The 25815-nt window shown below is 54.1% G+C and overlaps 3 protein-coding genes across 6 annotated transcripts in view; 2 read left to right on the top strand and 1 right to left on the bottom strand.

The window, feature by feature from the left end:
• The window catches only part of METAP1D (methionyl aminopeptidase type 1D, mitochondrial), a 48252-nt gene extending 46409 nt beyond the window's left edge, over positions 1 to 1843 (top strand). For all 3 annotated transcript variants that reach the window (XM_084524452.1, XM_084524451.1, XM_084524453.1), the window contains exons 7-10: positions 273 to 370; positions 515 to 562; positions 1348 to 1426; positions 1550 to 1843. In XM_084524452.1, coding sequence (XP_084380578.1) covers positions 273 to 370; positions 515 to 562; positions 1348 to 1426; positions 1550 to 1628 — 304 coding nt within the window. In that variant the 3' untranslated portion in view covers positions 1629 to 1843. The remainder of the gene's footprint in view (positions 1 to 272; positions 371 to 514; positions 563 to 1347; positions 1427 to 1549) is intronic.
• A 2985-nt stretch (positions 1844 to 4828) lies between these two features.
• On the top strand, positions 4829 to 8279 carry DLX1 (distal-less homeobox 1). The gene is made up of 3 exons (XM_084524454.1): positions 4829 to 5448; positions 5965 to 6164; positions 6569 to 8279. Exons 1-3 carry the CDS (start codon positions 5136 to 5138, stop codon positions 6821 to 6823), a joined length of 768 nt encoding a protein of 255 aa, XP_084380580.1. The 5' UTR covers positions 4829 to 5135; the 3' UTR covers positions 6824 to 8279.
• Positions 8280 to 13008: 4729 nt separating this feature from the next.
• DLX2 (distal-less homeobox 2) lies at positions 13009 to 15004 on the bottom strand. 2 transcript variants are annotated; one of them, XM_084524421.1, is made up of 3 exons: positions 14554 to 15004; positions 14182 to 14369; positions 13009 to 13930 (listed from the first exon to the last, which is right to left on the bottom strand). In XM_084524421.1, exons 1-3 carry the CDS (start codon positions 14891 to 14893, stop codon positions 13625 to 13627), a joined length of 834 nt encoding a protein of 277 aa, XP_084380547.1. In that variant the 5' UTR covers positions 14894 to 15004; the 3' UTR covers positions 13009 to 13624. The 2 variants fall into 2 exon arrangements, with proteins under 2 accessions (XP_084380547.1, XP_084380548.1); XM_084524422.1 differs by having other exon boundaries at positions 14182 to 14366.
• Positions 15005 to 25815: the final 10811 nt, after the last annotated feature.

The raw sequence follows: 25815 nt of genomic DNA, 5'->3' as shown, positions 1-25815 counted from the left end.
TTGCCCTCACAACCCAGTGCATGCCGCAGGCACATGTCCCAGTGGGGGCTCTGCGGGCAGGGAGGTCTCAGTGGAGGCTGTGCTGCTGCCCTGCTCAGCCCATGGGTGTGTTAACTCTGAAACCTAACGATGGCTCACTGCCGCTAGCGCTGATGACCACTCTTTCAGAGTGAGCACGAAATGTCAACCCCACACCAATATGACGCTCTGGCACTGGTGCGCTGTCAAGAGCCGGGGCGTGCTCCCTCACAGTGTCTCTTTTGCCCCCACAGCTTGGTGGCACAGCGTGGTGGCTTCCAGGTCTGCCCCTTCTTCGTCGGCCATGGCATCGGGTCGTACTTCCATGGGCACCCCGAGGTGTGGCACCACGGTAAGGAGGCCCTGGCGCTTTGTGGGGCTGGCTGTGGGCAGCACGGCACCTGCACACCCAGATGGGCTCTGAGGTGAGCTGGCTGTTCTTGCCAGTATATATCTCTGTGTGTGTGTATAAATGCGTTTTTATTTTCTTTTCTAGCCAATGACAGTGACTTGTTAATGGAAGAGGGAATGGCATTCACAATAGGTTAGTAAATGTATTCTGTGTTTGTCTGTAATGAGCACGCACACAACGACCCAGCTGCGAGCTATTTCTTTATTTGAATATAGAAATGTCCAGTCGGACGTGGGGGTGCAGGCAGCACTGACCCCTCAGGCAACAGATTAAAACTTTACTCTTAAAATGCCATAAGGAAGCGCTGGGCTGAGACGACTTCCAAGCACCGAGATTTGGGAAAGGGAAAAAGCCCTTGGCGTGAATCTTGGTGAAGAGCTCGACCCCGGGGGTGTCTGTCGGCTGCCTCTCGCCTGCCGCAGCCGCTGCCGGGCCGGGGGTAGCGCGGAGCTGCCAGGCACAGCCCGGCCCCGCAGCCGCCGAGCGCCAGGCACGGGGCTGCCGGGGAAAAGCCGCTCTTCCTCCCCACGAGGCTAAATGGCGCGGCAATTAGAGGGAAATCAGAAAATTGTTGTTTTGCTGCTTTAATGAACATTTTAAGGCTGTTTAAAAAAATTCCGATATTTCAAACTATCTGCTGTTTATAAGCGTGGTTGGCGCTTTGGTTATTATCCACGGGGTCTTAATTAAAGCTTGATTAAAATTCCTTGCTTTTACAAAAGAGGAGTGGGCAAGCCCCTACCTTAACGATTCGTCTTCCTTCTCGGTTCCCGTGGCAGTGGCAGCTCAGACCCGGCCCGGGGCCGGGACCCACCGAAGGGCAGCTGCCTGCTGGGCCCCTGCCTCACCCCGCAGCTCACAGGGAGCGTGACTAACTTGAAAAAACAGGGTTTTGTTTGTTTTTTTCCTTGTTACAGAGCCGATAATAATGGAAGGCTCCCCCGAATTTGAGATCCTGGAGGATAAATGGACCGCGATTTCTGTAGACAACAAAAGGTGCCTGATTTGGGTTTTTTATCTTCCCCAAGCCCCCGAGCTGGTCACCGGCAGCCAAAAGCCACCTGAGTTTGCTGGGCACGGCGCGTTTGCCCCCTGATAACCGCTGCGTGTGCCCTGCAGGTCAGCGCAGTTTGAGCATACCATCGTGGTTACCTCAGAGGGAGCAGAAATCCTCTCTAAAGTGGTGGAAGAAGCCTAAAGATGGAGCAAGGCGTGGAGGGACTCGTTGTGCTTGCAAAATTGCCAGTGTCACCCAGGACAGAGATAAGATTTTTGTAATTTCTTTGGGGAATGGGTGCTGCCTAAGTTGCTGCAGGGGGCAGAAAAAGCAGCCCGAGGGGCTGGCTCTGGACACGGTCCTCTCTGTGTGTTACCTGGTGAGTATTTAATAAAAGCCTGATGGCATGTTTGTGACCCTGGAGGCAGCCACGCACAGCCTGCGGGGGCTTGGGTTGTCTGGGGTGAGGGCAGCGAGCGGGTCCCCCTCTTCCATGTCCCGTGCGGGGCATACACAGGACTTCACAGCTGAGCTGTGGCTCAGTTTGGCCTCACTGCCGCTACCTGGCGCTGCATGCCGGGCTGTATAACTCTGCTCGGATGGACAGGAAAGTTTCCCGGGGGCTGGCCCGGGGGCTGCAGCCTCTCCCCAGCAGCTGCCCCCTGCCCACGGCTGCTCTCCCGGCGCGGCACACGGAGCGATTGGAGGCGAGATGCGGGGCGCGCTTTCCTGCAACCCGATGGCTGCCCCGCTTGGAGAATTGGCCGGCATGGGGATTAACGGGGGGGACACTGCGCGATTTCGGCGTGTGGCAGCGCGGCGGAGGAAGGATGGGGCCCGCGGGGGCGGCCCTCGGGGAACGCCCGGCCCCGGAGCTCGCTGCGGGCCCGACGGGGCGGGAGGGCGGCTCTGGGCTGCGGGGGGTGGCCGCCTCGTCGCCCCGTCGGGCCGGACGTGTCCGGCGGTGACACTTACCGGCTGCAGGACCCGCTCCTGCCTCGGCCACGAGCAGGCGGCACTCGGGAGCGCGCCCGGCCCGCGGTCCTGCCGCTGCCGCCCGGGGCCGCCCGGGAGCGCGCCTGGCGGGGCTGGAGCGGGCCGAGCCGGCGTCTTCCCGTTTGTCCGCGCTGTTTGCTTGCACCCGCGTACAGCGAGCTGTCAGCTCGAATCGTTTCTAACAGCATCTTTTCAGGAAGCAGGACCCCCCCCCAGGCCGTTTCTAATACCGCAGGGCAGCCTTTCAGTTCGCTCATCCCCTAGATTAGTTTGGAAGGCCTTAAAACCTGTAAAAATAAACGATGCATCAAACAAGTTTACAAACGCGCAGAGGTTACGCGGCGTGCCGTCGGGCCGGCAAAGCGAGGGACGCCCGGCACTGCCCGGGGAAGCGGGTTGGCTTTCCCAAAATCCCAGCGGCGGCCGCCCCGAGCAGTTTGGGGCCCCTCGCGGCCCGGGCACAGCCCCCGGGGGGCACCGCAGGTGCTAAGCGAAAGCCCGAGCGGCTCCCCCCGGCCCCGCGTGGCCGCCGCAGCTTCACGGCTCCGTCCTCTCCTGTCCCGTCCGGTCCCCTCCGGTCCCGTCCCGTCTGGCCATGTCCGGTCCCGTCCCGTCCCGTCGCGGAGGATGCCGTGGGGCCGCCGTGCGCAGAGGCCTCCCGCGGGTAATCCCGGCATTTGCGGCACCCCTTTGTAACCCTAATTGCAAACTAAACAGCAGAAGCGCTCGGCCTCCCCTCAGGCGGGACGCGTTCCCGGGAGAGCCCGAGGGGGGCCCCGACGGGGAGGTCGCCCCCCGCCCGCTCCCCGGGGCTCGCTCGCAGCCTCCGCGCCCCCTCCGCTGGGACGGCGGCGGCCCCGCTCCACGGGACGGGAGGCGAGGGGTGCTCTGGGCGGCGGCGGCCCCGCTCCCGACGGCTGCCTGCGCCCTGCTCGCCCGTCCTCGGGGCTCGGTGGAGCGGGGACCCCCGGCCCCGGGCTCGGGGACGGCGAAGGCGGCGTCGCGCCCCGTCCCCTCCGCGGCCAAGCGCGCAGCCCCGCCTCGGACGGTCACTTACATCGCCGGGGGCAGTGCCGCTTGCCGGAGGAGTCCGTGTGGGCTTCACCGCTCCTGCCCCTTCCCGCACCAATCCGCAGCTATTTTGTGGAAATGAACTTTACGCGTCGCGAGCGAAAAAAAAAAAGGGGGGGGGGAGTAAAAGAGGCGTTGGGAAATGGGCAATTAAAACCGACAGAGCGACTAATGAAAAAGGAAAAAAAAAAAAAAAAAAGAGGAACAGAGGGGCTCGCTCCTGCCAGCTCGGCGCAGCCAGCAGCCGGCTGCCGCGAGGCAGGGCCGGGACCGGGACCGGGGGTGCCCAGTGCCGCCGTGCCGGGAGCCCCGGAGCCCCGACGGCAGGCGGCAGCCGGCGGCGGGGAAGAGAAGTCGGCGCTGCCACCTCCGGCGACCTCAGCCAGGCGATTTGTTTTGAGTGTTGTTTTTTATTGGTGTTCGCCCTTTGCCAAAACGTGCTCGATTGCAGAGACTTGGTGCCGCGATAACCGCGCGCCCCAGACAGCCTAGGTGTAACCGGGAAAGTTCAGCCCAGGCCAGATCAAATCCCAGGCTGTTTAACGCTGAAAGGCTGCATGTTGCTATTAGTGTTAAATATATGGCTAATTATGCGTATGAAAATTAAACATCAGTGTTATGCTAATGGGGCCGCCTTCAGCTGTGGATCAGAGCACTTGAGACTAGCATTTAATCAAATGAATCAGTAACTAATACATCTGCACGTGTGAACTTTCACGAGATCATTTTCCTGTTACAGCCACACCGCCGAATTATGAAAGAAATAATTATCAACACTTTCTAATTATCTAACAAAGTAATTTGGGATTCATCGGGGGCTTTCTGGGGAGGATCTCCCAAGTCCCACCTCATTCACCGCTCACGCGCGCGGAAGTTTCCATTTCAAGCTCAGTGCCGCCGCTCGGGGCGAGCTTTGCTTCCTTGCATTTGTTTCCCCGGAGCTCTTTTGCTTTTTTTTTTGCTTTTTTTTCCCCTCCCTTCGCCCCCTCCCAGACAAACAATGACTGCCCGGCGAGCCGGAGGACCCTCGGCAAGGAGCGCGGAGCCGCTGCCCGGACCCCCGGCCCCACTTCGCCCGCGGGGCCCGGTGCCCGGGGGGGGGGAGCACCCCGGCGGCCCCTCCCGGGTCGGCCCCGCGCCCCTCCGCGCCGGGGGGCGGAGAAGGGCGGGGGGAGGCGCCACGGCCCCCGCCTCGCCCGGGATCCGCCGGAGCTGCTCGCCGGGGCCGGCCGGCGGGGCCAGGAGCGGCGGCGGCGGCGGGGCCGCGGGGCCGTCGGGGCGTGCGGCCGGCGCTCGGGGCCGCGCGGCGCTGCGAGTCCGGCTCTCGGCGCTCACCGGGGTCCAGGCGAGCCCCAAGCGGCTCGGACCAATCCAAAGCGATTATGCAAGACGGCGGACCAATCAGCTCCGCCGTCTCATGAATATTCATAGGCTTGGCTGAGTCAAAGCTTTTAGGCGAGTTTGTGTAGATCTCCAGCATCATGCTTAGACTTTTCAAAGAGACAAACTCCATTTTCTTATGAATGGAAAGTGAAAAACCCTGTTCCGCTTAAATTGGGTTCTTTCCTGTCCTGAGAAACACAACAGACCCCAAAAAGGCAAGCTGAAGAGAGAACACACACACAGACCAAGCGACAAGAAATGACCATGACTACCATGCCAGAGAGTCTAAATAGCCCCGTCTCAGGGAAGGCTGTCTTTATGGAGTTTGGGCCGCCCAGCCAGCAAATGTCTCCTTCTCCCATGTCCCACGGACACTATTCCATGCACTGTTTACACTCCGCGGGCCACTCTCAGCCTGACAGCTCGTACAGCACAGCTTCGTCCTTCTCCCGACCGCTGGGCTACCCCTATGTCAACTCGGTCAGCAGCCACTCGACCAACCCCTACATCAGTTCAGTGCAGTCCTACCCCAACAGCTCCAGCCTGACTCAGACCCGGTTAGAGGAGACAGGTAGGTGCACTCGGCTTGGGGCGGGGGGGCAGGGAAGGCAGGGAGGGAGGGAGGATGCTTGGATCAAAAAAAAAAAAAAAAAAAAAAAAGCAATCTATCGGGGGGGGATTAAAATTAAATTACAAAATGTTAGTCAGGAGAGGCTGAGGATCACAGGGGAGCAGAACACAGAGCACACAATGCCCGGCTGGAAAAGAAATCAACCCAGATGTGCACGTATTAGTCTTCGTAATTATTTATTGCGTAGCGCTATAAACAATGTATGCAATTAAGGGTAATTAAACCTAAACTGCAGCCTGTAAAAATAGCAAACTTTCTCTGGGAAGAAGCCTGGGCTGCCATAATCGCCCGGAGCCTTTGTTAGCGTTACTCGAGCCGCACTTTTCTTCCTTCTCATGATTGTTGTTGTCGATGTCGCTGCTGTTATTGTTACTATTGCTGTCGCTGTTGCTGTTACTGCTATTATTACTATTGCCGCTATCATTATTATTTATTGTGCATCGTTTGTGGTTGTAGGGGCCGAATCGGAGAAAAGCACTGTGGTAGAAGGAGGGGAAGTTCGCTTTAATGGGAAAGGGAAAAAAATCCGCAAACCCAGGACTATTTATTCCAGTTTGCAGCTGCAGGCTCTGAACAGGAGGTTCCAGCAAACTCAGTACCTGGCTCTCCCCGAAAGAGCCGAGCTCGCGGCCTCTCTGGGACTCACCCAGACCCAGGTACGGCCCTGGCCGCCTCGCGCCGCCCCGGCCTCCCCCTTCCCCTCTCCCCCCGGGCCACGATTCCCGCAGCCGGGCCGCAGCCGCGGGCAGCGGGGCCCGGCGCCGCCCGCCCCGTCCGTGAGGCACGGCCCGGCCTGGGGGTTCAGGGGGTCGGGGGGGGGGCGCGTCCCGGCGGTTCGGCGGCACGAAACGGCGACGGGGGCCCGGCCGGGACACGGGGCAGCAGGGGAAGAGGAGCGGGGGAGCTGCGGGCCCGGGGGGGGCGAGGCGAGGGGACCTTTGGGGGCCCCGTCGGGGCGGGCGGGCGGCGGGGGGGGGCTGTAGGGGCCCCGCTTGGGGCCGTGCCGGGGGACGCCGAGCCGTGGCGAGCCGTGCTGAACCGTGCCCTGCTCCCGTTGCAGGTGAAGATCTGGTTCCAGAACAAGCGCTCCAAATTCAAGAAGCTGATGAAGCAGGGAGGGGCCGCCCTGGAGAGCAGCGCCCTGACCAACGGCAGGGCTCTCTCGGGCAGCTCGCCCCCGGTGCCCCCGGTGTGGAACACCACCTCCGCCTCTGGTAAGGCCTCGTCGGGGACCCCGGGCACCTACATCCCCAGCTACACGTCGTGGTACCCTTCGGCCCACCAAGAAGCTATGCAGCAGCCTCAGCTGATGTGATTTCACACCCGTCCATCCCCTACCGCAAGCACTATCGGTCCCCAAAAGAATTAAAATCATCACGGAAAAAAAAAATGAAATTAAGTAAAAGGAAAAAAATAATAATAAAAAAGAGGGGGAAAGAGAAAGAGAGAGAAAAAAAAGGAAGCAAACAAACAAACAGGAGGTCTCTGCCCATAGAGCCGTTAGCACGCTGCGCTGTAGCTCGGTGCAGGAGGGCACAGATGTGATGCGGGCCGGTTCCCACCGCTGACAGCTGACGGAGCGGCCCCGAGCACCGCACAACAGCCTGGGAGCAGAGCGAGCGCCGGCCGCGGCTTTGTGGGACAATCAGAAAAATATGTTTGTGGGGGGGAGCCCTCTCCTCTGTCCTGTCTGTCTGTCTGTGTCTGTTGAAATGTAGGTCAGCTATTTGCCACCCCGATCTGACGGGCTCTGTGGTCGCAGGGGGGGAGCGAGCTGTACAATTTCCAGAGCTTTTTTTCCTCTACGTTTTCTGTAACTCTCACTATTCATCTGTATATTTTTCGTTGTTGTTAGGAGGGGAAGAAAGGGATTTTATTTATTGACTTAAATTACCACTATGAGAGTGCTAGAGACAAACGGACGACCCGGTTTGCTGAGCACACGGTTCGGACGCACGGTTTACTTTGACCCAAAACCCCCGGCCCCGCAACCCGCCCCTCCGGGGGGAAAAAAAAACAACCAAACAAACAAAAAAAAACATACAAAATCCCCCCAAAAGAAGGATGCGGTTTTTAACTTTTACAAATAACTTTTCTACTTCGCTGGCGCGTGGAAAGCTTTGGTCCGAATGCTTTGCGTTTTTCACCTCTCTGACAAAAGGAAGAGATGCACATTGTTTGAGACTGAAGGGGGACGGCGGCAGCTGCCGGCCGCTTTGCGGAGGCGAAGCGAGGCACCGGGGGCGCAAGGGGAGCCCCGAGGGCGGCGGGGGGGACCCGCGGCCCCGCACGGCCCCACACAGCCCCGCCGAGGCTTCCCCGCGGAAAGGCGGCCACAGCAGAGATGCCCAAACCGACGTGCAGGAGCTACTCGCTGTACATATTTTATTCTTTATTATTATTATTATTATTGTTCTGTAAACATGTTGCACAAATTTAGCCTTTTGTTTTGTTTTTTTTTTTTTTTTGTTTTGTTTTGTTCTTTTTTTTTTTTTAATGATTATTTCCGTTCTGTTTCGTGTGGCTGTAAAACATGATGCTTTGTGTACTGAGATCTTGACATTTTACTTGTGAAACTCGGAAGATGTGATAAACTGAGCTCAGCTGTGTTTAGTGTTCTATATGTCAAAGTTTAGTTTTATATTGAGAATGTTAACTTATTGCTTTGTATCTGGGGAAGGAAAGGAAAAAAAAAAAAAAAACCACAACAAATCTTTGTACATAAGTTATAAAGTTTCTTTGAGACAGTAAAATTATGGTTTGGAAAAAGAGACACGCCTGCTCCCTGTCTCGCAGCGCGGCCGGGCTCCGTGCCCGGCCCCGGGCAGCCCCGGCCGCTCCGCGCAGCGCGCAAACTGCGCGGCCCCGACGCGCTCCGCGGGGGACGAGAGGGGGGTCGCAGGACGGCGGTCGCGCCCCACAGCCGTCGGAGGAGGGCTGGGGGGGCCGCGGTCCCCCCGCCGCGCCCCGTCGGGGCGGCCCCGACGGCCGGTCCGGCGGCTCCGGGCCGCCCGCTGCGCGGCGGCGGAGCCGTCCCGGTTGCTCCCGGGTTCGCCCAGCCCCGAGGCTGCCCGGCGGCCGTCGGGCGAGCAGAACGGGAACCGGGGCTAAAGGCTCGACTCCGCGCCCGGGCGCAGCGGGAGCGGGAGCGCGGCGGCCCTGCGGGCGCGCAGTGGCCGCGGACGCGCGCAGGTCCCGAGCCCAACCGCCCCTGGCCGGACAGCAGCGGGGCGGTGGAGCAGAGGGGAGCACTTTAAGATATGTTAGCTCCTAGTAATTCAATAACGTCTTGCTAACAGTTCAAATAGAGAAATTATTAGTTTTCTCTCGGCGAGGCGGTCTTGAGTTAGAGTCTATTATAATTGTACATTTGAAAATGTTAATCTCAATACAGGCCTAATTAATTCTGCCTTGTTGCTGACAAGTAGTTCATCAAATATCTGATTCGAAGATTTTCATAATGAGGATATTAATTAAACTATGAATAATCCAAAGGTGCTTATATTGAAACAATACCTCATTACAATGATTAAGTCCTGATTTCGAATATTATACCTTTAACAATTGTCACCCCGCAAACACAACCTTATGGATGAGTCTGTAAATGGCAAAATGTAATTTTGGGATATATTTTTTCCCTTGTTGGGAAAAAAAAGTGCCCCTCATTTTCAAACACTTCTGAAATAGGTTACACACAGCTTAATGATGATCAAAATGACTCTTTTCTGCAAAAAAAGACCCCAAAGTGCGCGTACAGCTGCAAACCCAAGAGGGTCAGCATCATTTCACTGTATTCTCTTCTTGATTACAAGCCGAGCCCATCAAACACAACATAATTACAGTAATTTCAGGTTTATTTATTCTAATGCAGTTTCCCCATCTCTCTGGTAATTATGAGCAATTTTTTCGCCCAGGGAATCTTTTTGCATTAACAAAAGAGATAACGCACTGAAAGCCAAATTTGCTGTGCATTGAGAAAAGCGAAGAAAAAAAAAATAAAATAGGTGCGAGCTGCCATCTCTGCAATTCTCCTATATTGGAGCTCTGCAAATTGCTTGCAGGTGTATGGAGCAGAGCTGTCAATAGGAAGGGGCTTCCAAATTAGCAAATGCACAATGTTGAAGTAATGAAGACAGACTTAGCAAAATTGCCAAACAACAGATACCTCTTTAATATCTTCCACCCAAAAAGAAAGAAAGAAAAAAAAAATCCCTTTGGAGTGTCCCTGCGAACCCCCTTGAATGGCTGGGGATGTTGTACATGTGTCAATCTAATTGCAGAGCACAGAACAGCCCCTGAAACTAGAAAAAAAAAATCAAATATCAGAGTCCAAACCCGTTTGCATTCGATGCTCGCTCCCTTCGCCTGACAGAGGGAAAAAAAAAAAGCGACCCCGCCGCCGCGCTCCGCGCTCGCCCCGCCGCCTTCCGCCGGCCCCGCTCCTGCCACCGGCGCAACTCGCACGCCACGGAAAAAGTTCAGTCCCCCCCCGCGCCGGCCCGCCCGCCCCCCGCCTCCCCGGCTCCCGGAGCGGCGGCCCGGCCGTGGGGCTCCCGCTCGCACCGCTCCGGCCTCCGCCGCTCCGAGCACGCCCGGGCGCGGCGCGGCCGCCGGCGGAGCCCAGCGGCACCGCGGCCCCCGGCCCGGCGGCAGCCCCCGGCCCGGCATCGGCCCCGCTCCGGCCGGCCCCGGGCACGAGTCCGCGGGGCAGAGGCATCGGCCGAGCCCCGCCGGTGGTTCCCGGCCGCGCCGCGCTCCGCGCACTCACCTCGACCCCCGGGGGAGCGGAGCCGGCGCCGCCGCCCTTACCTTCCGCCCCGGGGCACGGCTCCGTGCGGCAAAGCGAAGGACCGAAGGCGGCTTTTTGGCTATGAAAGTTACAGGAGCGAGAGAGTGTGAGAAACAGGGAGAGAGGGCTGGGGAGGGAAAAAAAAATGGGGGAAAAAAAAAAAAAAAAAGAAGCCAAGCACAATAATAATATCCTGAGAGTGCAAATGTGGATTGAGATCCCCCAGAGATGTACATGCCTCTGAGCGCAGGAGCCTTTTTGCAGCTCTGCTCTTGCAGAATATGACTGAAATTTTCTGCTATATAGCCTCTGTCTTTATAGCTGATGAAAAAAATTGCAGATTATTAGCATAAATGTTTACTCTTCATTACGCTGATGACATTGTGCACTCGAGATCTTGGTAATCTTTGGGAAAATTATGAGTAATTTTTAAAAATTTTAAAGCAGCAGCAGTTACCATGCAATTCAGGCTAATTCTGCGTAGGCTCCGAACGGATATAATTATCGAGGAGTCAAGATGTTATGCTAAAAACTATGCATTGATATTCCCATTTATTATGTACATACAACTTTGACAATGTTGATGCTTGAAATAGCAGGAAATTGTCTTGCGCAAAAATTACAGTCCATATTAGGACATGTGAAATTGCGAAGAATTATATAGTAATTGCAGGCTTTCAGATGGGAGAGCCAGAATGCTCAAACTAGTGCAAATGTGGATAAAATTACAGATCAGAGCAAAAATTAGGGAAAAAAGGGGTCTGGGATTTTTCAAGTTGGCTATAGGATTCCGGAAGTGTCTAATGCCACATGATTGCTACAGCTTTAGGGGAGACATTCATGCCTCAAATAACTCCTTTTGCCAGAGCCGCTTTAATTGAATTTCTCGTGCTTTTTCTTTTCACCGGGGCAAACGAGCAAATTGCCTCCCCTCGGCACAGCGCGGCCGGCCCCGCCCGTGCGCGGCGAGCGGACGGAGCCCCCCGGGCCGGCCCGACGGGGGGGGGACAACCGGGGGGGGATCGCTGCTGGGGGCCGGGGAGGAACGGGACGAGCCCCCCCTCGGGCTCTCCCCGGGGCCGGGGCGCTCCTCGCCCCCTGGGCTGCCCTCCTCGGCGGGGCGGCCCCGGGCTCCCCCCTGCCCGCCCCCGGTAGCCGCCTCGTCGGGGGGCGGCCGGTTTGCGGTGCAGCCTGCCCCAGCCGGGAGCACGGGCACACGGGAGAAAGCTCACGCCGCACGTGTGCGTGGACGTGTATGTGCGATGGACGGAGGGATGCCACTGCGGCGCGGGTGGCCGTGGGCACGCCTGGGCGTCCCCTTGTCCTCTAGGGGTGCCCGGGGGTGCCGCGGGTTGTCCCGACGGCTCCCGCACAGCCGGCCCGGGGAGCCCTGCGGGCCGCAGCCAAGTGCCGCCGGATCATCAGCAAAAAGCAACGCGCCGAGCAGGAGAAGCAAAGCGCGGAGGGCTCCGCGCTCTGCCCCGGCCAGGGGCAGTCCCGGGGCAGGGACCCCCCGCAGCTGCGGGCACCGCGCCCGACCCCACGGGGCCGAGGCAGGCTCGGCGCCGCCGCACCGGGCTGCAGCCGGGCGAGGGGGTCGGCAGGGGCAGGGAGGGGATGGGGGGGGGGGGGTCTCGGGGAACTTCTTTCGGTAACCAGAAGCGCCTGGAAAAGCGACGGGGCGGGGGGTCCCCGCCCGGCTCTGCCCCGCGCTCCTGCTTTCCTCCCGCAGCTCGGACGCGGGGTGTCAGCAAAACCCGTCACCTGCCGGAGGGGTGTCCCGGCACCCGTCCCCCCCCGCCACGCGTGTCCGTGTGTCCGGAGGCGGCCCCCGCCGCCTCCCCTCCCGGCCCCGCTCCGCTCCGCGCCCGGCCCCCGCCGCTTCGCCCCCCGCCGCCCGGGGCCGGTGTCCCCGCCGCTCCCCGGGGCGGCTTCGCCTTTGTCTCTGCCGCTCCCTCCTCCCCTGCAGCCTCCTCTCCCGTCCTTCCCCCCCTTCCTTCTCCTTGCCGCACTCCTCCTTCGCCTTCTGCCCCCACCCCTTCCCCCGTGCTCTCCCCGAGGCTCTCAGGCACAAGCCGCCCCCCGGACTCCCCCCTGCCGTCCCCCCTTCTGCCGGAGGGTCCCGGGCGAGCACCCGGCCTGGCGGGGAGCGGGGGGCAACGAGGGGCAACGAGGGGCAACGGGGGGCAACGGGGGCCGGCAGCAGCCGCCTTTCGCCCCGCTCCGCTCCCAGCGGCACCTCCGCGGACTCGGCATCCCCCGGGGGGGCGGCTCGGAGGGGGCAGCCCCTGCAAGGGGACAGCCGGGGGTGCCTCCGGCCTGGGTACAAACGACGGGGAGGCAGAAGAGAGAAATTACTCCGGGGCCGTGCCCCAAACCCCTCCGGCACGTCTGGGAGGCGGTGAGACGGCAGGAGCCAGTCCCGGGCGAAATGTCCCTGGCGCCAGCAGGCAGGGGGGAGGGCCGGGTCTGGGCTGCCGGAGGCAGCGCTGAGTGATTCATGGCCTCGCCGCGAAGACTGGCAGGGGCGAGACTTTATTGTAGACGGGAAAGGACGGGGGGGAGAAGGGGGGAGGCTGCCGGCTTGCGGCAACGTCGCGGTGGCGAGCAGGAGGGGCGGCTCCCCCCAGGTGAGCACCGCCGTCCCCGACCTCCCCCGTCCCCAAAGAAACTCAGCGCGGGCACCATGGAAACAATAATTTATTTAAATAATCTCTGCTTATCGTAAAAGAAACATTAAAGAGTGTTTAAGTTTTCCATAATAAATAACCCCAAATACCCTTTTTTGTTTCGTTTCGTTTCGTTTCGTTTCACGGGTCTGAACGGCGAACCGCGCCGGGGCAGGGCCGGGGGCTGCCGGGGGGGCCCCGTCGGGGCCCGACCCCCGCCCGAAAGCACCGTGCGGGCGGGACACCCCCCTCGCCGGGCTGTTTCCTACACGGCTACAAGGGATAACTTAAACACGGGAGGCTCTCGTTTTAAATCTACATATAAAAATTATTTATCTTTTTTTTTTTATCGTTTTATTATTATTTTTTTGTTTAGTCCCCAACATCAAAATGAGGTCTTCCGCAAAGGCACCTATCAACTTTAAAAAAATAAAAAATAAAATTAAGCAAAGTTCTGCACTGGTGATTTGACGAGAAAGACGGGGAGGAAGGAGGGGAGAGGAGCGCCGGTCCCGCACTGCTCACTTCGGCTGCGGGGGGCGTTGGGGGGAGCTCGGGGAGCTCGGTCCGGTGCCGCGACGGGACGGGACGGGACGGGGCTGCTCCAAAGCACCAGTGCTGCACGTCGGGGCCCCGCGGGCTCGAGTCTCTGCGGCGCCTAGAAGATGCCGCCGCCGTGGTGGTGCGGGGGCTGCGGCGGCTGCGGGAGGGGGGCGGCCGCCGGCAGGTGCGCGGGGCCACCGGGCGCCGTCGGGTACCAGGGGTAGGTGCCGAGGAAGGCGGCGGCGGGGCTGGGGCTGGCGGGGCCGCCCGGCGTGCGCGGGTGTGCGGCGAAGTCCCAGGCCGGGGGCGAGGCGGGGGGCGGCGGCGAGGCGCTGCGGCGCGGGGGGGGCTCCGCCGGGATCTCGCCGCTCTTCCACATCTTCTTGAACTTGGAGCGGCGGTTCTGGAACCAGATCTTCACCTGGGGGGAGAGCCGCGTCAGCTGGCCGCCACCGCGCCGGGGCCGGGCGGGCTCCGCAGCTCCGCGGGCTCCGGCGCTGGCTCGGCCCCGAGACAGCCACCCCCCGACCCCCGACCCCCGGCCCCCGGCCCGCCCCGGGCCGTCGAGGCGCCGCGGGCCGAGCCCCCTCCCGCGCCCCGACGGCGCCCGCCCGCCCGCCCCGGCCCCGTCGGGACGGGAGGTGCCGGGGCCCCGCGGCGGGAGGGCCCTACCTGCGTCTGGGTGAGGCCGAGGGAGGCCGCCAGCTCCGCTCTCTCGGGCAGGGCGAGGTACTGGGTTTTCTGGAAGCGCCGCTGCAGGGCCGCCAGCTGGAAGCTGGAGTAGATGGTCCGCGGCTTCCGCACTTTCTTCGGCTTGCCGTTCACTATCCTGATCTCCGGCTCGCAGTCCTCCTTCTCTGCTGCGGCACACGCGGCAGTCCCGGTGAGGACGGGCGCCCCCGCCGCCCCGGGCCCTGCCCGCCGGCACCGCCCGCCCCGTCGGGGCGGCCCCGCCGGGCACGAGCGCCCTCCCCGCTCCCTCCCCGGGGCCCCGAGCGCGGCCCCGCCGGGCTCCCGCGGGCCCCCCCCGGGGCTCGGACGTACCGGGGTCGTTGCTGGCCGGGGAGGCCCTGGCGCCGTAGGGCCCGTAGGAGCCGTACGCGCCCGCGTAGCCCAGGTCGTAGCCGGCCTTGGCCGAGTAGGGGGCGGCGCCGCCGGCCGCGTAGGGGTAGGAGCCCAGCGGGCCGTAGGGCGGCCCGCCCGCCGCCCCGTGCTGCTGGTTGGTGTAGTAGCTGCTGTCGGTGGCGGTGGACACGGGCAGCGTGGGGGACTCCTGCGGCTTGTGCAGGCCGCCGTGCTGCTGCTGCTGCTGCTGCTGGTAGCCGCCGGCGGAGATCTGGCTGGCGTGCATGTCCGGCACCAGGCTCTCCAGGACGCCGGTCATCCCGCGCCCCCGCCCGCCCGCCGCCCTCCCGCCGGGGCACGGGGCACGGGCCGCCGCCCCGCGGCCGTCCCCACCGGGGCGCGGAGGTCAGGGCCGCGGCACCATGCTCGCCTCGCCTCGCCGCGCCGCGCTGCGCGCCCGCGGGGCCGGGCCGGGGCGGGCCGGGGCGGGCAGCCGCGCTCCCGCCGCCGCCAGCGGGACGGGCTCTGCGGCGCCGCGCGCCGCCGGGGCGGCATTTAACACCGGTCACGTGGCCGCGCCGCACGTCACCTAGCAACGGCCAATGGGGCGCCCGCGCGCGCCCCGGCCCCGCGGGCGCGGGGACGTGCGGCACCGGGGGCGCGCACCGCGCGGGGACGCGCGGCAGCCCCGTCCCGTCCCGTCCCGTCCCGTCCCGCTGCTCCCCGTCTCCGTGCCGGTCCCCGCGCCCCGACGGGGCGCTCCCATCCCCGCCCGGGGTCCCTCCCTGCCGGCCCAGGAGCGGTCCGGCCGCCCCGACGGGGCGCACCGAGCGTTTCGCGCAGCCTTCGCCGCCGGTGCCCGCCGCCACACAGCCTGGCACGGCGGCGGCAGCGGCCGCCCCTGCCCGCTGCCGGCGGCGCCGCTCCGTCGGGGCGGGCGAGGCGGCGGCCCTGGCCTCGGCCGCCCTCTGGCGGGGGGAGCGGCGCGGGCCGGGCCGCAGCAACGCCCGGGCGGCGCCGGCAGCCCCCGGCCGCGGGTGGCGCCCCCCTGTGGGAGGGGGCACGCAGCGGGGCGGGGGCGCCGGGGCCGCGCTGCTTCTGCACGGGGCAGGCGCCCCCCGCGTGCTCCCCGCGTGCTCCCCGCGTGCCCCCCGCGTGCTCCCCGCGTGCCCCCCTCATGTTCGCGCCCCTCGCGCAGGGCGCGTGGCCCCTCAACGGTCCCGCTCGCGCCCGCCTCAGCCCCTCACAGCGCCTCACGGTGAGGCGGCGGCGGTGTCGGGCGGCTCCCCCGGGGCGCTTCTGAGGCGGCGGGCGCTGAGGTGAGCGGGGCCGGGCCGGGGCGGCGGGGAGCGGCTGTGGGTGTGCGTCTGGGTGCTGCGGGGAAAAAAAAAAAAAGAAAAACACACAAAAAAATCGGTTTTGAAGCAATTAAGGACTGCGCCGGGTGCTCGCAGCGCGCAGCCTGCTCGGTGTTAGTCGGGAGTGAGGGGAGAAAACGGGAGCGGGTGGCCCGAGTCCCTCCTGGAGGCTGCTCGTTCGGTTGCCCACGGCAGAAGGGCGCTCGCCCTCCGCTGCAGAGGAGGTCAGTGTTCAAAGACCGGGCTGTGAGGTTTATTTACGTAACTGTGCAGCTCTCATTGCCGGGGGCTGCAGAACAGGTGAGCGGCTTTGTTGGTGTTTCACTTTGTTTTACTTCTGTTTCAGAAGCATCCACATGCTGCTAGGGCTGTGGGCATTCTTTATCAAATATACCGAACACACTGTGTACAGGCTCAGAAAAGTACCATCACTCTTCAAAATCATCATCCCTCCCTCCAGCTGATCAGTACACATGTATTTATTTATTTATTTATTTATTTTTATTTTTTTACAGGGCAACTGTATACGACTCAGAAAAGTCTACAGCAACACCTGCCTGGTATGTTTTATTATTATTATTATTAATTATTATTATTGTGTTTCTTCTCCTAAAACAGACCTCATCTGAGATAAATGTGAACACAATTAAAGCCTGGTGTCCCCAGTCTTTAGATATTTGGTGTAGATTTAACTTAGGGATCAGCACAGCAAGTTGTCTCATGATGTTTTATCTCAAGTTTGACTTGAAGGGAACCATACTCAGCATTAAGAAAGATTAGTTTTTAAGCCACTGTTGCTGTGTTTATTATTTTATCCGTTATAATCCCACACCTCTCTGAACAATTTATTTCACTTATTTCAGTGGGAATCTGATGAATCTTGGGAAATGGGCTTGCTATTTGTTCTGACAATGTTAAAAAAAATTAATTAGACAGTAGTCTCTGCTGCAGTGGCACATTAACAAGTACAAGTTTATTTTCATGGCTTTCTGAAGTGCTTTCCAGTGGATTCATAGTGATACTGTGCCTGGCATGGTCCTGAGCATTGGTCTTCATAATAGAAGGGTCATTTAAATCTTGTGTCACATGAAGCTGTGGGGAGGGTTTATGCTAGCATTGTACCTATGGTACAACGGGTCTGGTATTAATAAATGGTAACAGTTAAGTCTTCCATGTCTGAGGGATTAAGTGTATCAGCTTTTAGGAAACTGCATGAGTCTTTTCAACACCCATCCGGAAGCTTGCTACCTGCTGTGCTTAGTTTCAGAATCCAGTGTTACCATTTGCCTCTCCAAAAACTGTTTATTGTCTCATCCATCTGTGCATCAGATTACTTCATTCCAAAACTCACAAACTCTTCTGGGAAGAATATGCCCCCTTGCTTGGCTCCCCAAGGTTTCAGTTCTTAGCTCCTTGATGTAAACAGCTTACACAAGTGTGATAGGAGACATGGGCTCTGTAAAATCCTTTCAGAGTTGTTTATTAAACTGTCTTGGCCTCAGCTTCTCTTTCTCAGTGAAGATTTGCTGGCAGCTCAGCACCTTTCTTCAGTAGAAGCCTTTGCAGACTGGAGCACAATCCAGGATTTTTAATAGTGGATTAGTCCAGTGTTATTTATCACAGGCGTTCTTCCCTTGTTTCCTTGTACTATATTGAGGAAACGCATAGCCTGATGCATTGGGGTGAGTGTCTAATACCAGCATATTCAGGGGTCTACTTATTGTTACAGATGGGAGAGGGTAGAATGGGAGGTGTGTGTGCAGAACAAGAGGGTGTTAAAGCATCAGCCCTCCACACGTTTGGGGAATAAAGCAGAGCATGCTTGGGCAGTTGCTCTTGCCTCTTAAGGCTAACCCCCCAGTGCTGAAGTGAGGCCTTTCTGGCTGCTCTGACCACCTCTTGTTTTTCCAGATTATTTTTTTTCATAGCCAACTGTACCAAAGTAGCAGAACTGACAAAAGCTATATTATTTTTTTCAACAAGCAGGGAGTTGGTAGAACAGCTAGGAAATACTTTTTATACTGTTATATAGCAATAGTAACCAGCCTCAGGCTTTGTAGCCATGTCTGCGGACATGTATACACACTGGAGCAAATGGATCTGAGCCCACCTCCTAGTGGATTTGAGCAAATTCAGGTTTATCCACAAGTAAATCTTTATTTAAAATGCTTTGTGTGTGAATATTTAGATGGCAAAAACCTTTAGTAAGATCATGCAGGAAAAACACTCAGGATGAATCATTAAGTCATTTCTAATTTTGCTGGAGATGACAAATGTGAGAGAAGAGAGCTGTGTTTTGTGGGAACAGATCTAGTCTGAGTTGATCATTTGTGTCATGATGAGCTCCATTTGTCACAGGTAGCAGAGAAAAGATTTTTTTGCCTTCATTGTAACATCTGCACAATCCTTACCTCTATAGTCTAATACAGTTTAAGCAAGCTGTTCAACATGGAAAATAACCTGGACTGCTTTGGTTTTACTTTGTGTGATTATTTTAAGGTTCAATTTAGTGGACAATGCTATTTGGAGCTGAGAAATGCTGTATCTCCTCAATGTGCTCGGATGAATTCTGATTTGTAGTACCAGCGGAGTATTTGAGGTGTGGAGTGCAGTTTCTGCTGCAGCCTGTTTCTTGAACTGATGCCTCCTTTGACGGGCAAATAGCAAGGTCTGTCCCTGCTGGAAAACACGAACGTCTTGCTTGGAAGAACAGAATATTCATTGTTCTTTAAGGAAGATATGTTCAAAACCATGCCTCCTGAGTGGATTATACAGCTGCAACACACCTGAAATGAATACTAGATGAAGGCTTCCATTTGGAATAACACACTAAATGGACCCAAATTGTGGGTGGTGCAGACTCTAGAGCTCTTTATGGGAACACTTGGGCATGTGTTCTGGGATTTGCCAGTGGCTATGCCCAGCCTTTGTAGGCCATTTAGGTAGAGCTGGTGAATTGCTTGAAGATATAAATCTAAAAGAAAAATTTTCTTCTTTCCTGTAGTGAGAAATATGTACCTACTACCACAAAACAAAACAAAACAAATAAAAAAAACTGTCCTTGAAATTCATTTCCTTTTTGTTTTAAAAAGTGGCCAAGTCAACATGGTCACCAGTGAGTAAGTCAAGGCGAACTGGACTTACAGAGCCACAGCCGTCCCATGAACTGGCTGGGGGAACCTTTCCTCAAGCTGTATGGCTGGAAGTATGAAAACAGAGGAGGTTTGTGGCAGTGAGTTGTCCATGAAAAACTCTGAATCTCATGTTCTGCACACACATCTATCCTAAAATTCTTCTCCTTTGGAGGGAAGGGGATGAAAGGAGCTGTGTTTGGATTCGCAAGTGTTTCTGCCTTTCATTTTCTTGTGGTTTCTTAGCTTACACTATTGGCAGGTGCTTTACACATGTACTTCATTGGATAGTATTTTCTGTTGGCAGAATGCCTAGATCTGAGAATTACATGCCTTTTATGAACACTGCTATAAATCTAAATAAATGAAATTACAATGTTGCTTTTGACATGTATGCATGGCTGTCAGGGGTTAGTGTTGCCACCTAGACTAGCTCAAGCTCCCTAATTTATTTATTTTTTTTTATTTTAATGGGAAACTGTATAACACAGGATGAGAGAGAGAATGGAAAGTATTGAATACTGAGGTAGGGCACAGCAATTTCCAATAAGGAATTACATGATGTGGTAGATGGGAAGTTAGCTAAGAAAACTCTATTGTCTTCAGGCCTTCTTACATTATTAAGTGACTTTGCATATAATTTGCAAAACTGGTTGAACAAATCGATTGAAAATATTAATAATGGGAACATTCAAGTGTAAATAAAATAAGTGGCCACAGGATGTCCTCACTGTTCCGTGCTAATGCATCTGATGGGACATTTATCCTGTAGTACAAAGCTGTACACTTAAGTGGTAAGCATACTTTCTTTTTTGGACGTTTAACATTTATTTTTGTATTCCCAGTGCTTATTAATTGACAGACCAACCAGTTAACATATGGTACATAGGAAAAGGGAAAAAGGAGAATGCTTTGGTTGGCTCACTTGCATTCTGTCTGAGCTCTCTTTTAACTCTCAAAGACTAGGAATGGAAAAGACTTGATTTTCTGAGGCAACGTGTATTCATTCTGTGTGAATGCAATTTGGTCACTCCAGTTAGAAAGAGAAAGATATTTAGAAGGGTAATTTTTTGCTTTTACGAAGGCTGTTACAGTTGGTTTACATGTTCACTAAGAAAGTGAAGGGGTGCGCTTATCTAATGGCTTGGCTGGACAAGGCAGGTAGCAAGGAATACACTAAGGTGTGAATATAAAAGTAAAGTTTTGGGGCTGTTAGAGTAACCTGTTGTGGAAGTGGTTTAATTTAAGCAGAAGGAAGGCATTCTGCAAACTGTGTCCACACAGGGAGGTGGTGCACAGAATAGCTACAATGATAAAATGTAAACCCTGGCTTCTAACTAACAGATGTGTCCCAAAATGCTGTATACACCATATGGGACAGAGCAGATGGTGGCTGATGTGGCACAAGGATATATGCAGGGAGCAGTACACAGCGTAAGGAACTCATCATCAGGGCTGGGGCTGTGAGTGAAAACACTGTCAAGTCCAAGACCACACTGTTATATGCAGGTTTTCCTTAGGAATTCTATATAGCTACAGCAGATATATTCAGTTGCTTTAGCTTTTCAGCACCTCTGAAAATCATGGCCTGTGTTTTGAAGGTAGGTAGTATTTGGTGTAAGGCACAACATTTTGGGTGGCCTGTTGTGCCTGGAAATCTATGCAGTGAGACTCTGTATGCTTTGAACAATCAGATGTCACAGAATATATCCATATTCATACTTTTATACATTCATGTGGCTGTTCAACCATCTGGGAAAGACTGAAGAGGAAATGCTTCTTCCCTGAGAGATTTGATGCTTTTGATCATCTTTTCTGCAGTACAGGAGCTGTGAAATACGTTTTTGTATCTGTGGCATACTTGCCTTTTCTTACTGAATTGAACACTGAAATACCTGCAGTCTTGTTTACCTGGCAGCTTCCAGAGCTGGATTTTCTATCCTATTTTAAAAAGCTCTGTGGATCAAACCTGTCTGAATAACTACAATAATTGTATTGCAAACAACAGATGACTGGCATTTCATTTAGAGGTGTTTCCTTGGGAGTTGGTGAATGTGAATTTACTTTCTTAAGAAGAACTACTCTACAAGTAAGTTCAGGGTGGGTACAGCACTCAGCATGCAGACTAAGTCTATTCTTGTCCATGAGGACATGCTGCCCAAATCTATGTGATTCTTTATAGTTTGTTATTGAAAGGGCTCAGAGGGAGACAAATGTTTTCTCTTTTTCAACAAGCTATTTCTTCTGGGTGGCTTGTGTGGAAATTATAGACTGTCTTTTTTGTGTCTATGGTTTTCATGACCAATGCGAAAGGATTTTTGTAAAGGAGGCGTATGCTATCACCCACGGTGCTGTATGCAATATTCCCACAGGACCTGATTCACACCACTGCCACCACTGCCTGCTTAGACAGCTGGCTCATCGATGTTAGAGGTGGCTTTGCATGAAACAGTAGTGTGATGGAGCTGGTGGTGGGCTTGCACGGTTTAAAACAATGGGACTCTTAGCATCCAGAGACTGCAAATGCAGACCTAGATCTAGTTTCTCAACTCTTACATTATACACCATTCTGTATGTCCGACCATGTAAACATGTTTTTGACAGAAAACATTTCAGTAGCAAGAAGAAAAGTGGTCTCAGGCCCTCTACAGCACAGCTTCTCTGTCATGGCTCTTTTGGCTGTGTGTGTGTGTGTGTATGTATGTGAATTGCATGGAAACCCAGCACTGCTGTGGCTGTGAAGTTCGCAGCTTGCTGCAGGAGAAGGCATTTGGATGTTGCCATCTCTCTCCCTAAGAGTTGTATGCCATGTTATTAGCCAGCTTGACTCAGGAAAGAAAAACACAGTGGGGAGCATTGCCCTGTCCTGGTTGTTGACCCCTGTGATAGTTGGTCTAGTCTTGATGCCCCAGAGCAGGGACAGAAAGAAAGGTGTCTTCACAGCTGTGTTGTCAAGCAAAAAGCTTCTTCCCATGAGACGGCACACTTCCACCTGCTGGAAGCCAGCACAGCTTTGCTGGCAGGGAGGCACCAGCTTCCCCTGGTCAAGAAGAAAACTCAATCTTTCCTGCATGCAGTGATGAAGCCAGACTTTTCCTGGACAAACTCCAGAAAGGTAAAATAGGTGTAACAGGAAGCATTACTCCAGCTGGTAACTAACTGTAGCTGCTGGGAGGTCCTCACCTAGCACTTGTGTAAATGTTAAGTTCTGTTCTTACATTGGTGGTTGGGGAGCTCAGGGGTGGGTGGTGAGTACTGTGAAGTGTGATCCTTGTCTGGTTCTGGAGGCAAGGGGGAAGGAGAATGCAGTCACCACTCGAGTGGCAGTGGGGAGGGACAGGAATCAAAGTGTTTTGCAGTCCAGATATTTGAGTTTAGTTATAAAAAATATATATAAATATATAAAAACAGCATAAAATTGAACCAGAGTTTGCTTTACTGTTATGGAACTTCATTTTTGGTTTTATTTTGTGTGAAGAAAGTACTAAACATTTTTGAATGCTAACTTTGTAAAAGTGTCCTTGGTGTTCTGGGGAGAGATGCATAGAGACCATTTAGCAGTCTGTAAGAGTATCTGTCTTTAATATGAAAATGTTTTTTTGTTGATCCATGGCTTGCGTGACCTTGTTAAGTTTCTTAGAGCACTGCAGAGACTTAATAATAACCTTGTGTTGTAATTAGCAGTTCTTCAGAGAAATACAAAGCTTCAACAAATACATTAGCGTTGCTGATTTGCTTAATGAACTGATAGCAGAAGGTAAATAAATAAGCTACTGTGCCTACTTATGTCCTGCTTACCTAATGTGCTGCCCAGCAGTTGTTTAAGCATACTATAAGAAGTCAAATACATCGGACCTTTCCTCTTCAGGTGACATATCTGACCATCTTTCAGGTGACGTGTCTGGCTGTATTCTGTTTTCTTGCTGTCTCTCTGGCATTTTATTGTCTTTTTTTTTTTTTTTTTGACATTACTGTTGTTATTTTCTTTTACTGCAAGGGTGAGCCACACACTCATGGGAGTTGTTAAGGAAACAGTTAAATATAATATTATGTTTTAAAAACAAATATAAATCATGTCTGTTGCTTAACTGCACAATGACATATAGCAATATTTAGTTCCTTTACATACACAAATGTAGGGTTTGCATTGACAGCTTTAGCGGGGGGTTCTGGAAACCTAGATTTTCTCCCTGATGATGGCATTTGTTTGAAGGTGAAAGTAAATCGGTGTACTCATGAAAGTTGGGAGGAAAACCTTGTTTGCCACAGCACTGGTTATACACCTGTTCTTACTCTCTCTCATTTAAACTATTGAAAATGGATGCCTGAAATTGGAGTCACTGTAAACCAAAAAAAGTCAGAAAAATAATTTTAACAGTTTTGCCAGGCAGCTCTAAACTGTGCTCACAGGTATCAGAAGTCAGCCACTTCTCCCCAGGACCTGCAGGGGGAATAGTGTGATCCCTTCAGGAGTTGCCTGAAGGGAAGGTAGTGTTTGGGCATCTGCACTCAGCATTTATGAGTATTTACTGAAGAGAAACATCCTTGTCTAACTCACCATTTGCATCAATGAACTCTTCTTATCTTACAAAGAGGAGAGCAATGCCTGGGTTTTCTTTCTGGTGAAACTGAAACTTCAAAATGAGGAATGAGGTTGTTGCCAAATGGGTGTGTTTTTTTTTTGTTTGTTTATTTGTTTGTTTTCCTGTCTGCAACTGGAGCACAGCAACTTCTCTTGCACAAACACTGCTATTGTGGCAATCTGATTAATGGATAAGTGCTTTCTAAATGTGTCCACTTGGCTGCACTGTAGATTTATAAATGTTACCTTAAAATCTTCCTCTCCTGTTTCTTGTTTCCTAAAGTAGTACTTAATCTGAGCTTGAAAAACTTAATTTCTTGGTCTGTTTCCAAACTTTTGACAACAGTCCTTTAGTGAAAATGAAACTTTGGAAAGTCCTCTTGAACATAGCATAAAGGTCTACAGCTTACATCCTCTGCCTGATTTTCTGATACTAGCTCTTATATAACATGTTGAGTATAGAAATTTTGTTTTTAAATGCTCTGATTGATCAGTCTGTGTGTCACATTTCACATAGTTCTGGGGCAAAAGCTTTTGTTGGTTCTAACCCAGCTCTGGAGTTAGGATAAGGGGGGTAAGCACTGGGTACAGTCACGGGGACTGGCACCCATCCTGCTGGGGCTCACCCTGCGGTGCTGTTGCCAGCCCTGGGTGCACGCATGAGCTGGGCAGGAGTCTGAAGGGCAGCAGCAGAGAGCTCTGCATCGTGCTCCCTGCACCCCGGTGTCTGCCTGGCAGGGCACTGAGCCTGTGGCGATGAGTGGTGAAAGCCAGTGCAACTCCTGCAGACCAAATGGGGGCGTTAAAGGATGGGTGAACATAGGTGAAGAAACCTCCTTGCATTATAAAGGTTGCGCAGGCTTTCCCTGCTTTCTGTCCTCTTCTTCCCCCTTGGTGGTTTCCTGCAAAATCTGTTGCATTATCTAGGAAGTGGTTGATCTTTTATAGCCTCACAAGGTTACTGCATCCTCTGAGGTGTGGGAAACTTAAACTAAGAGCAATGTGCCATCACTGATCTATGATTCCAACTGGTGGCTTCGCAGGGAAAGATCTGGACCCCACCTGACTTGAAAATTGATTTGATTTGGTAGGTGCAAAGACTTCTGTTTGTTCTCTATCTCTAGAATTACAGAATGTAAACTGGAAATTATGTTTTAGTGGAATCCCTTCTCAGGCTAGCAAAGTATAGTTAAAAAAATACAGATTGCTTCATTCAGATATTACCTATTATATTGCATATTTCTGTCAAACACAGTATTAGCTTTAACCATCACACATAGAGGAACAGTGTTTAGTAATGCAGAGCATTAACAAACAGCATTACTTGGCAGCCTTACCACCCGGCTTATAAAAAAGGCTTTGGCTTTCACATCAGTGAGATCTTTGTATTGCTGCCAGCATGCTTTCCACAACACTGCTTCATGGTAGTGTAAAACTTCTGAGAGGGGAAGACTTATAGAAATAACAGGCTACACCATTGTGCAACAAGATTATACGCTGCTTATCATAGATGAAGTGCTAAGTACTGGCTGAGTCATCAAAGAGATTGAGATTGATGTGTGTGTGAGTGGATGTCTGCCTGTTTGACTTCTTCCTTGTCTTCCCTGGTGTAATATTGTGTTAGCTGTTGAGCCTGAGTACTTTCACCAATACTTGCTGTATTTAGCTACTGCCAATTTTGACTAAGCCCCAATCACAACATGGAGCAGAAAATTTATAAACTTGTTCTTTCTTAGCTATCTGGGATACATCTGCCAAATTCCTTAAGTCTCATACTTTTCACCTGATGCTTCCAGCTATTGGGTACACATAGATTACCTGGATTTATACGTTCAAAATGTGCTTGATCATGCTTTGAGTGTGATGGCTTTTACAGATATTTTAATGTCCAAAAGTTCCTCTTACAAAATTATATTGCTTCTTCTGTATTATGTGGATTTATAGTATTTTCCCCTTTATTGTGAATATCAGTGACGCTCACTTCAAATACAAAATAGAACCAGCACATTTGTATTTCTAGGCAAAAAAGTGGCTTGACTTAAAGTCAACAATAAAATAATGACTTCAGCTATAAAACTTAAACAGTATTTTTTCCAGAATGCTTTCTTATAGCATTTTTTTTTCTGGAAAACCAAGAGTCTGTTTTACAAAATGGGGTACAGCATTCAGG

This window comes from Aythya ferina (assembly GCF_964211825.1).
Source record: "Aythya ferina genome assembly, chromosome: 6".
Classification (NCBI taxonomy): Eukaryota; Metazoa; Chordata; class Aves; order Anseriformes; family Anatidae; genus Aythya; species Aythya ferina.
Note: the sequence above shows the minus strand (reverse complement) of the source record. Positions and strands in the feature narration are given on the sequence as shown.

Coding starts and splice junctions, on each gene's coding strand:
- DLX2 (XM_084524421.1), bottom strand. CDS start 14,893: ATGACCGGCGTCCTGGAGAGCCTGGTGCCGGACATGCACGCCAGCCAG. Junction 14,370..14,553: donor CCCGGCCAGCAACGACCCCG/GTACGTCCGAGC, acceptor CGTGTGCCGCAG/CAGAGAAGGAGGACTGCGAG. Junction 13,931..14,181: donor TCGGCCTCACCCAGACGCAG/GTAGGGCCCTCC, acceptor CTCTCCCCCCAG/GTGAAGATCTGGTTCCAGAA.
- DLX1 (XM_084524454.1), top strand. CDS start 5,136: ATGACCATGACTACCATGCCAGAGAGTCTAAATAGCCCCGTCTCAGGG. Junction 5,449..5,964: donor GACCCGGTTAGAGGAGACAG/GTAGGTGCACTC, acceptor TTGTGGTTGTAG/GGGCCGAATCGGAGAAAAGC. Junction 6,165..6,568: donor TGGGACTCACCCAGACCCAG/GTACGGCCCTGG, acceptor CTCCCGTTGCAG/GTGAAGATCTGGTTCCAGAA.